The sequence below is a fragment of the Mangifera indica genome, chromosome 12 (genome assembly GCF_011075055.1).
Source record: "Mangifera indica cultivar Alphonso chromosome 12, CATAS_Mindica_2.1, whole genome shotgun sequence".
In the NCBI taxonomy this organism is placed as follows: Eukaryota; Viridiplantae; Streptophyta; class Magnoliopsida; order Sapindales; family Anacardiaceae; genus Mangifera; species Mangifera indica.
Genome location: NC_058148.1, coordinates 11651124 through 11665689, shown reverse-complemented (window position 1 = coordinate 11665689; position 14566 = coordinate 11651124). Strand labels below are relative to the sequence as shown.

Genomic DNA, 14566 nt, shown 5'->3' with positions numbered 1-14566 from the left:
CATTATTCCCCCCAAACTTTGATAAAATAAAATTTCCCACTCTGTGTTTGAAAAATTCATTCATTCATCCATCATCCACTTCCATTAATGGTTTGGTTCTGCAGTAAATTACTAGTTTATTATTTTTAGTGACATCATGAAAATATTGTGAATACTGAATACAAATGTTAATTACTAATTTGTATGTGTATTTATTTAAATTATATTTTCTTTTTATTTCACCTCCCCTCTTTATCAATTGTCAATTCTCAACATATAATCTTTCAATCACAATTAGAGACAATTAAACTGATAACAATGTTACAATTTCTAATTAAGACTTACATTTGTAGTATTATCATTTTTTATCATAAGAGTTGGACTAACGGAGTCACCATCTCCAACTTTAATCTTAGCGACAACGTCATTATATCTAATTAACTCTTGAATTTGAAGAAAGATTTAACTGAAACATATGCTCAATAAAAGCAACCCGACGCCTATTTCAATTCTAACCACTAATTCGAATTTAAGACCCTTTTTTTGTATAACAAATCTTTCACATCACACCAAGTTGTTGCCACCACCACCCCCACCACACTACCTTGCCACCACCATTATCATATCATGATCTCAACTTTGGCCTTTCATCAACCAACTAATTAGATTAACAAACTACAATAGAAGACACGGATCAATTAGTCAAATACTATAAAAATCTTCATTAGTCTATGAAATTTCATTACAAAATGCACGAAAATGCCAACAAACCAAACTCTTGCCCTAGTCTGCAACCATAGAGATTTTGACCTTGTCGTTTCAAAGCGTAGACAACATCCATGGCAGCATCAGTCTTTTGACGAGCTTGCTTAATGTAGGTCCTTCAACTCAATTGCCCACTTCAATGGTAGATAGGAGAAGAAAGAAAAAGGAAACGAGGAAGAAAATAAAAAAGAGAAGATGAGCAGGGAAAGAGAAGAAGTGAAAGAAAACAATTTCCATATCTGGAAAATGGGAATCAGAGATTGAAACGAAGTGAGAGATTAAATCTTAAAGAGTGCCATTGATATTAATTTACCTGTCAAATTAATTTTGAAATTGAAAAAAAGTAAAAAATCTATAATTTTAAATTTTAGGACACGTATTATTTTTCATTTACGTTATATCGTATTATAAGGGATTGATAATTATTTTCTTTTCAATATTAATATAACCCTTAACTTTCTAAAACTTGTAAAATCTAACCCAAATTGTAAAGACCCATTTTTTGTTTTATGATAGAGAAATGCATATTACAAACAAACTCATACGGAGAAACGTTTCGAACTTATAAGATTTAACCCAGACAGATGAGAAATAAGAAAAATGTTTCCTTCATTTTCTAATTTCCATTACACTTGTTTTCATAAACTTTTTTTTTTTTTAATTTCATAAAACTTCACCAAAGTCGTTTGCAGGTCATATGAAAAAATGTCCATGGCTTCAACCCACTTCATCTCCTTAAATTTCTCACTTCGTCCTTGTTCTTCCTCTCTTCTTAATCCTTCCGATGCTTGTTTTTCGTTCCCAAAATGCCCTCCTAAGTGGGCCAAATTTTCTACCCAGCCACTTGTGTGTTGTTCATCAACAGACTGGCCTCCTGAAGGCTATCGGAAAAATGTTGGTATTTGTCTCATCAATTCTTCCAAAAAGGTTTTATTTAATAACCTTTCACTCTCTGAATTCTGAATCTTGATCTCTCTTTTTTGTTAGCTTATATTAACTAATAAAATGATTATGAATATGCATAAATATTTCAGATTTTTGCTGCTTCAAGACTCCATGTAATCGAAGCTTGGCAAATGCCCCAGGTAACTGTACCGACTGGAAAGCGATTTTCTTTGTTGTGTTGCTGCACTTAATATGAAAGTCCAAATTGCAAATGTTAACTGTTGCAGAGTTCGGGTAACGTTAACGGAACATTTGTCATGTAAGTTATAATGTTAGGAGACTGATCCATTAGGGTTTTGAATTATGATTTCCAGATTATCAAATAAATAAAAATTGAGTGGAGACTGAACATTTGTGCATTATTACTTGAAAGCTATGTATTGGTATATTTTTAGTAACAGAGCTTATAAGTGAAGCACTGAAGCTAACTTGTTGAAATATGCACTTATATATGACAGATCTTTAAGTTAACTTGTTGAACAGGGTGGTATTGACGAGGGTGAAGATCCAAAAGTTGCGGCTATTAGAGAATTAAGAGAAGAAACAGGAATTTGCACGGCACAAGTTGTTGCTGAGGTTTTGGCTTTTACTTGTTGTTCTTTCATATGTAACTCTCCCCCATGTCTGTGTTCAAGTATAGGAGTGTCTGTCTGTCTAATCTATAATACTTTCCTGCTAATTCAAATATGAATGCAGGTTCCCTATTGGGTGACATATGATTTCTCCCCTGAAGTCAGAGAAAAAATTAAACATATGGGTTACTTCTTGAAAGGCCAAGTTCAGAAATGGTAAGCAACTCGCACTATTAGGAAAATGAAAGGATGCATTGGTGTACATCTCCATCGATGATCCAAAAAATGATAGCTCACACTTTCGAGTATGCAATTGGTTTATCCCTTGGATAGTTAGATTCTTTGGACCTGAAACACAAGTGGGTTGGAAGATAGACTTTTATATATGTGTATATATATTTGTATACAGGAAAAGGCTAGTGTGTGTATGTGTTTATATATGTGTATATATATATGCCGCTTCAACTAGTCACTAATCTAGCCCCTGCATATTAGCTCTGCAATGGCTGCTTTACAATTGATGATGCTATTTCCTATTGTGTTTCTGAAGTAAGAATGCAACAATCCAGGTATCTGTTTAAGTTTACCGGGAAGGAAGAAGAGATCAATCTTCAGGGTGATGGCACTGAGAAGCCTGAGTTCGGCCAGTGGTCATGGATGACACCCGAACAAATAATTGAGCATGTGAGTACAATTATATGAAAATTCTCAAATACAAACATTTATTAGTTTTTCTGGAATTTGAATTTCATTTATGTTGTCTAAAATTTGGGTTGGTTTGATGGGTTTTGCAGGCAGTGGACTTCAAGAAGGGTGTTTACAAGGAAGTTTTGTCAGTTTTCGCTCCTTATCTTCAATAAATAATTTTATGTTAAATATTATGATACAAAATTTTTCATGATGAACAATGATTTGATATCCTTGTTAATTGTGATTGACAAAACAAATGGATCAATACTATTTTTGTAAGGGGTGTCGAAACTGGTTAATCGAACTGGTTTGTCAATTTTTAAAATCGAACTAAATTTTTGGTTTAAAAAAGTTATTAATCAAAATTGAATTGATTAAAAAATTAAATGATTTTGAACTGAATCAAAAATATCAATTAACTGAACTAAATTTTTGATTAAGAGATTTTGAACCAAATTTCAAAATATTATCTTATTTTAATTATTTTTCAATTTTTTGAAAATATATTAAATTTTTTTAAAACCGGATAGTTTTTTATTCAAAAATTGATTCGATTTAGTTACAAGATAATTTTCACCAATCTTAATTTTTGTATATCTCGACCTCATATGAGAAAATTCTCTTGTTTTATTCAACAGAATTCTTTATTAATTATGTAAATCGGACTTTGATTCCTTATAACCAAACATGAAAATCAGAAAACACTTGAGAATATTTTGATCTCTTCATTAATTTTTTATAAAATATATTTATTTTTAAATTATTATCAACACTATTATTAAAACTTTTTTTTATTAAAAATATGTGTATTATTTTATTGGTATAAATTATCTGCTACATAGTCACAATTTAAAAATAAGGCCAAAGAATTATTTTTCATCTAAATATCTTCTTATCTCAAGTTTTTATCTTTTAATTTTAAAAATTTTATTTATCTATTTATAAACGGTTAAAATTAACAAAATTCTAATATTTTAAATTTTTTTTTTCCTCTCTAACCCTAAAAATTAACAATTTCTCTCATAGGTTAAGTCGTAAAAAATGATATTTCCCTTCCTACGGTTTAATTTTTAAACTCCGACACTATTATTGACAGTTTCTCCCTCTAGCAATCTCTCTTCTCTCAATTAGATACTCGATCAGTGTCGATTGAAGTTGGAGAGATAAAGAACTTCGTCAAGAAGACGAGATCTTCGTCTTCATCTTCTATACGAAATTTTCCTCGACCAACGTTATAAAAGAGGGAAGAGAGACCACTGAAACATAATGATGTGTCGAGAGATCTTCACCGTTGGTAATAACACCAGAAATTAAAAACTAAACCTTATTAGAGAAAATGTCAATTTTTTTAAACTTGTTCTAAGGACAAATTTTTAGTTTTTAAAGATTTGAAGAAGGAAAGAGATTAAATTTTTATTTATTTTTAATATTATAAATAAAAAATGATTTTATTCTTAAAATTAACCGACTTAACCTTTATGAAAACGTAAGGTAAAAAGATACTTTATACGGGGAATAGTCCATAATGGAAAAATAAATATATAACATAATTAGATTCGAAATATAAATTGTTTCAACAAATACCTACTAATAAATTTAATAATATTTTCGTATAAATTTCGGTGTCGAAGAAATGAAGAAAATTATGGCAAGGACTTTAAGCCGGTCCATCTTCTTAAACTCTCCGGTTAATCGTTGCTCTACTTGTCTTCTCAATCGTTCCAACCGTAGTTATACGTTTCCAAAATACCCTTGTAATCTCTCCAAATTCTCCAAGTTGCGGCTAGTTCATTCATCCATGGACGTCCCTCCAGAAGGTTATCGAAGAAATGTCGGAATCTGTCTTATCAATTCTTCCAAAAAGGTTAATAATCATCTCTATCGCGGAATTCTGAATTATGTGTGTTTATTTTTTTGTCTATATTAATTTAATAATAATAATAGGATGCTCATTTTGTGTTAAAATTTCAGATTTTTGCTGCTTCAAGGCTCGATATACCCGATTCTTGGCAAATGCCCCAGGTAAGTTTTCACTTGTGCTCATTTTGTGATACTGAAATTAGCACTATTGGATTAGAATGAAGCAGTTCTATTCATAGTTGTTTATGTTGTATTAGTTTACGCATACTAGAATTTTCCAGGAAAAAATAGATTATTAGCTATTCTTGGAAGAAATGTGGCTGTTCAGTTATTACTTTCGAGTTAGTGTAATAGTAATAACTGCGCATGTGTCTTTAGCAACTCTTGGATTCTTTTAAGAGGGCAGTGCAAATTCAACAGCTGCCAATGATGGGATAAAACAGTGGTGTATTATCAATACTGAATGTTAATACTTGATACTAGTTTATAAGTTTTGAGTGTTGATTAAAGCTTGCCTAATACCGGAAAGGCACTAGGTTAAATTTTGTGAACAGATTTGGAACTAGGTCTCTGGAAACATCAAAAGTCATAATTGTAATGTTATTTTCTGTGCAATATGGCGTTACAAATTACAAGCGTAATGTTTGATTTTTTCAAAACTATGTTTCTGGTGACATTTCTGAAATTTGGAGATGTTTTTGATTTGGTATGAAACTACGCCTACCATTTTTACTATGAAGTCATGAGAAATGTGGGGCTGTGTGCCGTGTATTATTCCAATATCATGGTAAATATGTAATAGTATCAACTCAGTAGTTATGATACCAACTTATGTTAACTCATTTCTTACGATTTTTGGGACAATGTATACTCTTGTGTTGAGAAATTAGAGAGTGAACTTTTGAGGCCTATTATTTGTAGCTGTATTTTGGATCATTTTCATACACAAACAGATCTTGATTTATTGTTGGATGTATGGTAAGAGAGCTAGATTTTGCAGTTTTTTTTTTTTAAAGTTGAAGTGCCTTTAATTTTCATTGTGGAAAAAATACTTCTTTTATATGACATCTAGTGGCATCTCAATACAACTTAACTTGTTGAACAGGGTGGAATTGATGGGGATGAAGATCCAAAAGTAGCAGCCATTAGAGAATTAAGAGAAGAAACCGGAATAAGTTCAGCAGAAGTTCTTGCTGAGGTTTGGCTTTTACTTAATGTTATTTCTTGTGCATACAGCTTTTAGGGCAGCATGATTAAACATGTGTAGAGATTTTCAATAATGTGTCCTTTTGTTTAGTGAAAATTATGCTCACCTAACTAAATTATGATTTTCCTTGAATGCTGCCTCTCTCTTATTAACTGTCTGACTTAGAATTGTCCATTGAAATTTTAGTTTGTCCTTACTTTCTCGAAGTGATTCAAATAGACTATTTTGTCCTCAAGTTTTGTTGCAATATGGACTAAAAAAATATGTTAGAATACAATGTTTAGACAATATTTCTATTGGTTAAGAGATAACATAAACACCATGATTACTTACCCAAATATATATATATATATATATAAACATAATTTAAGAATTAAATGACAGGTACATGTTATTAAGAGAAAACCACTGAAAAGAATCAACTACCTTTTATTCTTTTCAATTTGTAAGTCATGTAGTGTCATTTGGTCAATATACTTTTTTTCATAACTGTAGATAACTATGAAGGCTGGAGTAGATCCTAAAGAGATCCCACTATCTCATGAATTTATCTTGAATAAGCATCTTGGACTAAAATAGTCCATTTGGGGTCAACTGAGAAAAATTGACAAAAACTAGCATTTAATGGTGAAGCTATGTGAAATAGTAACTTTAATGATTCGCAACTAATTGCAGGGAAGTTTTTCATGGATTTTATAACCTCAAGGTTGTCATAAAGAAGTTTGAAGCATTTCATGGTGGACTGTATTAAAACTGGATGGCTGCTAGCACATAGATAAATGTTTTCTGTTCAATCCCTTAATTCAACTTTTTTATTCTATTGACTATTATTTTGTGATTTTAAAGATAGATGTTGTAATTGCTCTGTTGGCATGGATGTAGGTTTACTGCTATGTTACCTCGCTGTCTTTCTTCTTGCTTCCTTTTTATAATGTTGTCAATTTCCTGTATTTAAATTCATATTACATGATGTCTGTTTCTTCATGGTCTACACTGTAATTAGAACTCATTCAACCATTTACTTTATTATGGCCTACATCATTTTTCTAGTTTTAGCCCGAAGTTAAATCTTTGATAATCTAACGTGTTCAAGTTTTAAGATCATTTTAAGCCCTTCACCAAATTCATACAGATGCCCCTCTAGGTTTTATGTGTGTTTAGGTGGGTGAAAAATGTTGTGGCACTTTTGTTAGTTGAGGTTTTGTCACAACTATGTATTTGTTATGTGGTCTTATTGTATTGAAGTTGATAATTTTTGCCCTTTGCTAATTTGAATATTCCAAATACAAATGCAGACACCTTATTGGTTGACATACGATTTTCCTCCTGACGTCAGGGAAAAACTTAAACATCAATGGGGATCTGACTGGAAAGGTCAAGCACAAAAGTGGTAAGTGTCTTGTTTTTAACCCTTAGATGTGTCATATAAACTGTTTCAGATTGGAAGATAGACTTAAAAAAAAATGAAATTACGACCCAATTTTTAACTGCCTTTCATTTTTAATAAAAATAGATGCTTCATTAGGGTTCTGGCTCTGGTTCAATTAGGTTTGGATTGGGTAACATTAGAAAGTAGAAATAAGTGGATTTGTGCCTGTACATTTCATTATTATTTTCTGCAGAGGTTAATATGCAAGCTTACTATTTCTGCGGTGGCTTCCTTAAACTGATTATTTTTTATATTCTAATGTGCCATCGAATGGGTTTTTCTTTTACTGCTTTTAACCTTACAAATGAAAAAATACAGGTTTCTCCTCAAGTTCACGGGAAAAGAGGAAGAGATCAATCTTCTGGGTGATGGGACTGAGAAACCTGAGTTTGGGCAGTGCTCATGGATGTCACCGGAAGAAGTAACTGAGCATGTTAGTATACCTTCCCAACATTAGTTCATACACGAACAAGTTTTGAATGTTTTCCTTGCGTTGATTTCTAATTTTTGCTTGCTTCGGTTTCTTTTCAGGCTGTTGATTTTAAGAAGCCTGTCTACAAGGAAGTTTTTACAGTTTTCGCTCCTTATCTTCAATAATATTAAGTCACAAGTTTTTGCAATGCAATTATCATTGCATACGTGATCATAAATTACTCTACAGAACCATCACTTTTTGCAGCGTGTTTTGGATATCACTAGCATATTACAAGTTGTAATGAATAATGATTTGATATGCTTACGAGAAGAACAAGAACCAAGTGCCGCCATATACGCATTCAAATATCTCTCAAATTTAAGACATTCGTATGTTTTTGTTGTCTTAACATTATCTCACAAAATTGCCCTAATCTACATAAAACAATCGGTATATCAATCAAATCACATCTGTCTGCAGCTTGGGACTGGCTCTTTAAGTCAGGCAAATCTGCCATCCATTATACAAGCCATATTTAATCTTGAGTTTTGTACAAGTTACTAAACTAGCAGTTTGAGGGATCAAAACAGATTAGAAAATTACTCCCTATGCTTTATCGTCTAGGATTTTGTATAAATGATCCTTAACAATCTCTGCAACAATCTTGGGTGAAAACCTTGCAACCATGTCCTCTCTGGCCTTTCTCCCTTTGGTGTTGGCTCCGTCAACATTACTAGTCACTTGTCTCATAAGAGTTTTCAGCTTTTCTAGCGACGGTTCTGCCCAAAGATGCCCTTTAAATGGACCTTCCATTACTTCACTCAATCTATCAATTTGCAATGGATAGCTGTTCTCCTCAGTCAAATACTCTGTTGGTCCAGACCAATTCGTTGCAATGACAGGCAAAGACATTGCCATCGCTTCAACAAGAGGCCTTCCCCACCCTTCTCCTCTCGATGCCAGAACAAATGCATCAGCTGCCTTATAAACTCGTGGCAAATCGAGTTGAGCAATGTGGCTATCAATCACATATATTGGAGCCCAACCCTCAACTGGTTTTGCTATATCAGAATTCCTTACAAACTTCACAATCTTGCTACCAAAATTCTTATCAGAATGATATGCATTTGTTAGCAAATACAAAGCAACCCCATCTGCATTAGAAAATTCTTCCAAGTATGCTTTCAACAATATATCCCAACCTTTCCTATACTCCCATTTAAACACACTCAAGAACACAAACTCTTTTGCACTTGTATCCAATTTTCTTGTACCGAAAACCAATTTTCCTTTCGAGATAAGATCTAATGGCTCATACTTAAGGGGATCAAAGAATTTGACATCAATAGGCTGCACAATCTTCACAACCTTCGAAGGATCAACCCCACTTTGTACAAAAGTAGAAACATGAAAATCAGTAGGAACCCACACAAAATCCATCCGATTACACCGCTTTACATGATCAAGATTCACCCTATCAGTTTCAAACATGGTTCTACCAATGACCGACTTGTAATCTTTGTAACCAGTTGGTGGACAAGGAAGGGTTTGAAACAATGGTGGGTACCAAGCACCAGGCTCACTATGACAAACAACAATAGTTTCATTGATTCTACATTCTGTATTATAAAGCTCAAAAGCCAATTTCTTGACATCTTGAGGCAAGCCCTCCCAAAATTCTTCAGATTCTAAATCACCATTTTGGTTAATAGCCAATCTAAACCTAGGGTTCTTTACATGTTCCTTAAGAGCTAAAATATATGCCCAAGATTCTGAGCTATACCCACCACCTGAAAGAAATGGAGCCATCCAAAGAACACAATGAGATGGCTTGGAAATGATATTTGGATCATATGTTTTCCGGGTTCGGTGAAAAAACCCTAAAATTGATTGGAAAAAAGTGGAGTGTGGAATGAAAACTGATTTAAAGGGCAGGATTTTATAAAAGCTGGCTTTGCTGAAAGTGAAGGAGATTGCCAGCAAGAGAATGAGAATAGATGATGAATATAAAAATGGTTTGAACTTTGAGGTAAAGGAGGGAGTTTGACTGGGTTGTTGCGGAGGTTTTTCATGGGTGACCATTTTACTGAATGAATCTAAGAAACGGCGGTTTCAAATGTATAATGAAGACAATCAAATGGTAAAGAAACTGAAAAACGAATATAAAACTTTGATGAAGAATAGAAGAGAAAGAGGTAGTACCTAACAGATGCGGGAAATTTTGATGGAGGTGACAGTTGAGGATTGAGGAACTCCAAGGTAAAGCGTCATGCTCTTGAATATGATACAACTTGGGCGAGGTGTTTTCAAGGGGAATTGGGATGTTAAAAATTAAAAAAAAAAAAAAACCGATACATATTAATTAATTTAATTTATATCACTAATCTATATTTGTGTTTAATGACGTGTCAAAGCGTAACTGGTGTGAGAACTTTCTCAACAGTGACATCGACCGCGTCATAACTCAAAGTTGAAAGTAAACGCATTAATATCTGTTTCTCGAAGCTTTTTATTTGATTTTCCACAAGAAGAAGATGAAGAGAGTTTTCGGCGTCAAGAAGGACAAAGAGCCTCCTCCCTCCATTAACGACGCCTCCGATAGGGTTCGACTTTTTCTTTTTTTAAAATTTTATTTCTAAATTAATTTTTTTTCCTTTTCTTTCCAAATTTCCGTCTAAATGATTCTATTAGGAACTTGAAATTGGAAGTTCATTTGGCTGGTTTCAGTCTTGATTAAATTATGAGAAAATCTGGATTCTGCTTAGCTGAACACGATTTCTTAATGATTTTTTTAAATTTTAATTCAGCAAAAAAATAATAATAATAACTCATCAATATTGGTACAGTTTAGGTTTGAGAGATGATGTTGAAAACTGATTTTTTTTTTCTTGATTTGGGAGATGCCTATCGTTTTATCTGTGAAATTTTCGTTGAATTAGCTGTTTTTTTAATTATTTTAAAATTTTGTGTGATCTATTTTCAGATTAATAAAAGAGGAGAAAATGTGGATCAGAAGATCAAGAATTTAGATGCGGAGTTGAGTAGATACAAGGAGCAGATTAAGAAAACACGACCTGGCCCTGCTCAAGAAGCAGTTAAAGCTCGAGCTATGAGGGTTCTTAAGCAAAAACGAATGTAAGTGCTTTTCTTTTATGCACTTTGAGGAATAGTTTAATGTCATGCTTATTGTGTAGCTATATATCTCTTTCAAACCTATAACAGGTTTGGAATTAATACTTTGTACAATTTCCAGATATCCTACGTTAGTATATATATAATTTCATTGCTCTTTGTGAAATTTCCCCAATTGCATACATTAAATTAATATCTGCAATATGTGTAATCAAGTATTAGAATTTAATTTAAAGTCTAAACCAGTTAGGCCCTGTTATGCTGGAGGAAACAGCCTTTTAGAGATGTACGTTTGTTCTTAGAGTATCATATGTTGTATGATATGTATGGATCTTATAGAATAATGTATAATACTACAGAGGAAAGGAAATGAAAGCTTGTGGTTTTGAAACCACATAAGTTTCTGATTGTAAGAAACTGAAATTTCACCTTTTCATTCAAAAAATTTTCTTTTGATTTGTGAGGTTACCTTAGTCCTTTGGTTATTAGGAGTGAAAAACTCTGTAATCTATTTGATGAAATCTAATTCACGATGTGGCTATGTATGTCAGTGTAAACTGAATTCAATCAAGCTTGAACATTACTTATATGATTTGAAGGTTTTTATCAAAAAATTTCTTAAGTGGTGCTCAACTTTGTATGGTCTTCGTCATTTGGAGTACAACAAATTTATCATTTAAGTTAGTGATATAAGTGGACACATAATGTTGTTACTTTGCTGCAAGGAAATTATTCCATAAAGAGTGCCCTTAAGAAGGTACTGCATAAATAGATCTCTTTGATGCTTTTTCTTTCATAAAATATAAATGTTTTTTCTTTAGTGATATACTTCGAATATGCATGATGTTTTTGCTTCAATGGCATCCATCGAATATGCTTCTATACAGGTATGAAGAACAACGTGACATGCTGTACAACCAGACCTTCAACCTTGATCAAGTTGCATTTGCTGCTGAGGGTATTAAAGATGCTCAACAAACTGTATGTCCTGAAGAATATTGAATTCTGTTTCTTTCTATCTTTATATATATATATATATTTGTAATTATGCCGTTGAAGAACCCTTATGGCTTGCTCATGTTGTGAATGACCCTGACCCAAAAATTATTGACCATATATGCATTTAGATATGAATTGTTTCTTTTATGCCTCATCCACATTTTGAACCCTGACCCAGAAATTCTTGACTAGATATGCATTTGGATATGAATTGTTAGACATTGTGTGTTTTGTTACCCAAATTAATGCTACTGGACGATCTCAGCCTCGGAATTGGAGATGTGTAACATCCATGGTCATTCTATCTAGGACGGAGTTATACAATATGTTTTTTTTTTTTTTTTTAATGCCATCCAATTTTAATTGCTTTACAACAAGAGGCCAATTTCTTTCCTGGACTAAGCATCACTCAGCCCATTGAATGATGTTAATGCTTGTGGTTGCATTCATTACTTCTTTAGAGAACCAGTTACAGTAGTTGAGCCATTTGTTTGCTTGCAGTTGTTCTGTCAATGATATGGGTTCAGATAAATGAGCCTTTCTAATTAAGTGATATAGTTCCATTTCCTCCATCTGTTAAAACTTCAAATATGGTTGTATTAGGGCTATCTATATTTATCTTGAAATATTTGTTTGTCTTGGTAGCGCCCAAAGGGGCTCGGTTCAGGGAAGTCCAGGCAGAGCTTTATGTGTACCCTGATTGAAACTTGCTGCCTATCTCATGGAGGTAGGAGTGAACCATTTTCCACGGGAGGAACACCTTTATGATTTATATGATTAATCTATGTCCTAGATTCTCTTGTACTCTTTCTAATATGTCTAGGAGATGGATGACTTTAAGGCACTTTAACAAACGATATGGCATATATTAGTTATGATCTTCTGTGTTCTGAATTTAATTTGTTTTGTCTTTCCAGATGTCAGCCTTGAAAAGTGCCAACAAGGAATTGAAAGGAATGATGAAAACCGTGAAGCTTCAAGACATAGATGTCAGTAATTTATTTTCCTTTATTACTTCTCTTTAAAAATGACTTTACAGAATTTATGGTGAATTTATGTTATTTGCACAGAACTTGCAAGATGAGATGATGGACTTGATGGATGTAAGTAGCGAAATTCAAGAGACTCTTGGTAGGAGCTATAATGTGCCAGATGATATTGATGAGGAAGAACTCATGGGTGGTAAGCTTATATATCCTAGATGCTTACATTCTGATGCATATATTATGCAATGGAAGTCAGAATGATGATTCTTCAAATTTATGTTTTCATTCTCCTTTTTTTTTTTTTTTTGGAAGAAATGAATAGTTTAAAATCTTCATTTATAGTATGCCTATAAACAGGTATGTAATTTGTAAATGAGGGTTATCACTGTATATGTGAGATTCTGTTATCTTAGAAGTGAACCAGATTTAACAGGTTTCTGGATGTCATGTTGCACAAATCTTCATAGTGTAGACGTGGAGTAAAGTGTTTTCTCACATTTGAATACTTTGTACACTGTCTTTACTGGCTTTATGATGCAGAACTTGATGCTTTGGAAGCAGACATGGGAATGGAAGATGAAGCTGGAGTGCCCTCGTATCTCCAACCTGACAAGGAACATGATTTGGATGCAGAGCTGAGCTTGCCTTCAGCACCTACTGGACATGCTGCACCTGGCAGATCTAATGCACATGTATTGTGTTCTTCATGATATTATCTTTTTGCTAATTAATTTGTGAAAATTGAAACTATAGTTTGAATTTTCTAATAATAAATGGAAAAAATAATTAAAAAAAACCTGCTTATCAAAGAATAGCCAACTATTTGGTTGATGTGCCTAACACATGAGATTGTCACATAAATGGGTATTCTGATTTTTTTTCAAAAGAAAAAATGGTTTGTCATGCTTTACACCTCAGGTTCCTTAGGTGATCTTACTCCAGTTCTGTAATTGGTGAAAATTAACCTTTTTTCCTTTTGAACACAAAAATTTTTTGCCACCCCATTGAAAAGAAATCTCTGTTGAGCTATGTGGGCAAGATTCTTATGTGGTGTGTTACAACCTGAATGGTAGATTACAAGTATGGTAGAATCTTTTTTTTTTTTTTTTACTGGCCTAAGAGTACATATATAGTAAGATCTGCGCCACTTTACATCTAACATACTTTTTCATCTCTGCTTCAATGCTTGACAGGCTGAAGATGAACTGGGTTTACCTGCTGCCCCTCAGGCTTCCATCCGTGGTTAGGGGTTTGCTTTTTATATTTCTGCACAGATTCATGTTGGGAAACTGGTTGGAGTGGTCATTGTAAACAAATTATGTTGATTCTTATTTGATGCAGTGATTTAATTTAGTCTAGATGGTTGACATTCTACCATTTATAGTTGGATTTTATAAGCACCACTATATTGTAAAGAAAAACATGTTCAAAATATATGTTTGTATATTGAATCTATTAAACTGTGTTAAGGGAGTCAAGGTTTGCTGTACAAAGTTTAATCTTTTGTCACATGGTGTAGCTATGTGTTATCTGTGTATGCACAAGCCTTTTGTGTAGGTATGACAGTCGCTACACATTCTTCTTTAA

General features: G+C 33.0%; 4 protein-coding genes across 5 annotated transcripts; 3 read left to right on the top strand and 1 right to left on the bottom strand.

Annotated features, from left to right (window-relative positions):
* Positions 1 to 1352: 1352 nt before the first annotated feature.
* On the top strand, positions 1353 to 3250 carry LOC123193451 (nudix hydrolase 26, chloroplastic-like). The gene is made up of 6 exons (XM_044606453.1): positions 1353 to 1671; positions 1779 to 1829; positions 2173 to 2265; positions 2386 to 2477; positions 2831 to 2945; positions 3056 to 3250. The coding sequence occupies exons 1-6, from the start codon at positions 1450 to 1452 to the stop codon at positions 3119 to 3121; spliced, it is 639 nt and encodes a 212-aa protein (XP_044462388.1). The 5' UTR covers positions 1353 to 1449; the 3' UTR covers positions 3122 to 3250.
* Positions 3251 to 4541: 1291 nt separating this feature from the next.
* On the top strand, positions 4542 to 8248 carry LOC123193449 (nudix hydrolase 26, chloroplastic). Of its 2 annotated transcripts, none has more exons than XM_044606449.1 (6): positions 4542 to 4815; positions 4923 to 4973; positions 5917 to 6009; positions 7314 to 7408; positions 7766 to 7880; positions 7968 to 8248. In XM_044606449.1, the coding sequence occupies exons 1-6, from the start codon at positions 4585 to 4587 to the stop codon at positions 8088 to 8090; spliced, it is 708 nt and encodes a 235-aa protein (XP_044462384.1). In that variant the 5' UTR covers positions 4542 to 4584; the 3' UTR covers positions 8091 to 8248. The 2 variants fall into 2 exon arrangements, with proteins under 2 accessions (XP_044462384.1, XP_044462385.1); XM_044606450.1 differs by having other exon boundaries at positions 4547 to 4815; positions 7979 to 8248.
* A 108-nt stretch (positions 8249 to 8356) lies between these two features.
* Positions 8357 to 10192, bottom strand: LOC123193446. Its single transcript, XM_044606445.1, has one exon. The coding sequence runs from the start codon at positions 9942 to 9944 to the stop codon at positions 8469 to 8471; it is 1476 nt and encodes a 491-aa protein (XP_044462380.1). The 5' UTR covers positions 9945 to 10192; the 3' UTR covers positions 8357 to 8468.
* A 114-nt stretch (positions 10193 to 10306) lies between these two features.
* On the top strand, positions 10307 to 14472 carry LOC123193450 (vacuolar protein sorting-associated protein 60.1-like). The gene is made up of 7 exons (XM_044606451.1): positions 10307 to 10465; positions 10846 to 10997; positions 11882 to 11975; positions 12911 to 12982; positions 13064 to 13175; positions 13520 to 13671; positions 14173 to 14472. The coding sequence occupies exons 1-7, from the start codon at positions 10397 to 10399 to the stop codon at positions 14224 to 14226; spliced, it is 705 nt and encodes a 234-aa protein (XP_044462386.1). The 5' UTR covers positions 10307 to 10396; the 3' UTR covers positions 14227 to 14472.
* The last annotated feature ends 94 nt before the right edge of the window (positions 14473 to 14566 follow it).

Coding starts and splice junctions, on each gene's coding strand:
- LOC123193449 (XM_044606449.1), top strand. CDS start 4,585: ATGAAGAAAATTATGGCAAGGACTTTAAGCCGGTCCATCTTCTTAAAC. Junction 7,409..7,765: donor AAAGGTCAAGCACAAAAGTG/GTAAGTGTCTTG, acceptor GAAAAAATACAG/GTTTCTCCTCAAGTTCACGG. Junction 7,881..7,967: donor CGGAAGAAGTAACTGAGCAT/GTTAGTATACCT, acceptor TGCTTGCTTCGG/TTTCTTTTCAGGCTGTTGAT.
- LOC123193446 (XM_044606445.1), bottom strand. CDS start 9,944: ATGGTCACCCATGAAAAACCTCCGCAACAACCCAGTCAAACTCCCTCC.
- LOC123193450 (XM_044606451.1), top strand. CDS start 10,397: ATGAAGAGAGTTTTCGGCGTCAAGAAGGACAAAGAGCCTCCTCCCTCC. Junction 11,976..12,910: donor TTAAAGATGCTCAACAAACT/GTATGTCCTGAA, acceptor TTGTCTTTCCAG/ATGTCAGCCTTGAAAAGTGC. Junction 13,176..13,519: donor TGAGGAAGAACTCATGGGTG/GTAAGCTTATAT, acceptor TTTATGATGCAG/AACTTGATGCTTTGGAAGCA.
- LOC123193451 (XM_044606453.1), top strand. CDS start 1,450: ATGTCCATGGCTTCAACCCACTTCATCTCCTTAAATTTCTCACTTCGT. Junction 1,672..1,778: donor TCATCAATTCTTCCAAAAAG/GTTTTATTTAAT, acceptor TAAATATTTCAG/ATTTTTGCTGCTTCAAGACT. Junction 1,830..2,172: donor AAGCTTGGCAAATGCCCCAG/GTAACTGTACCG, acceptor CTTGTTGAACAG/GGTGGTATTGACGAGGGTGA.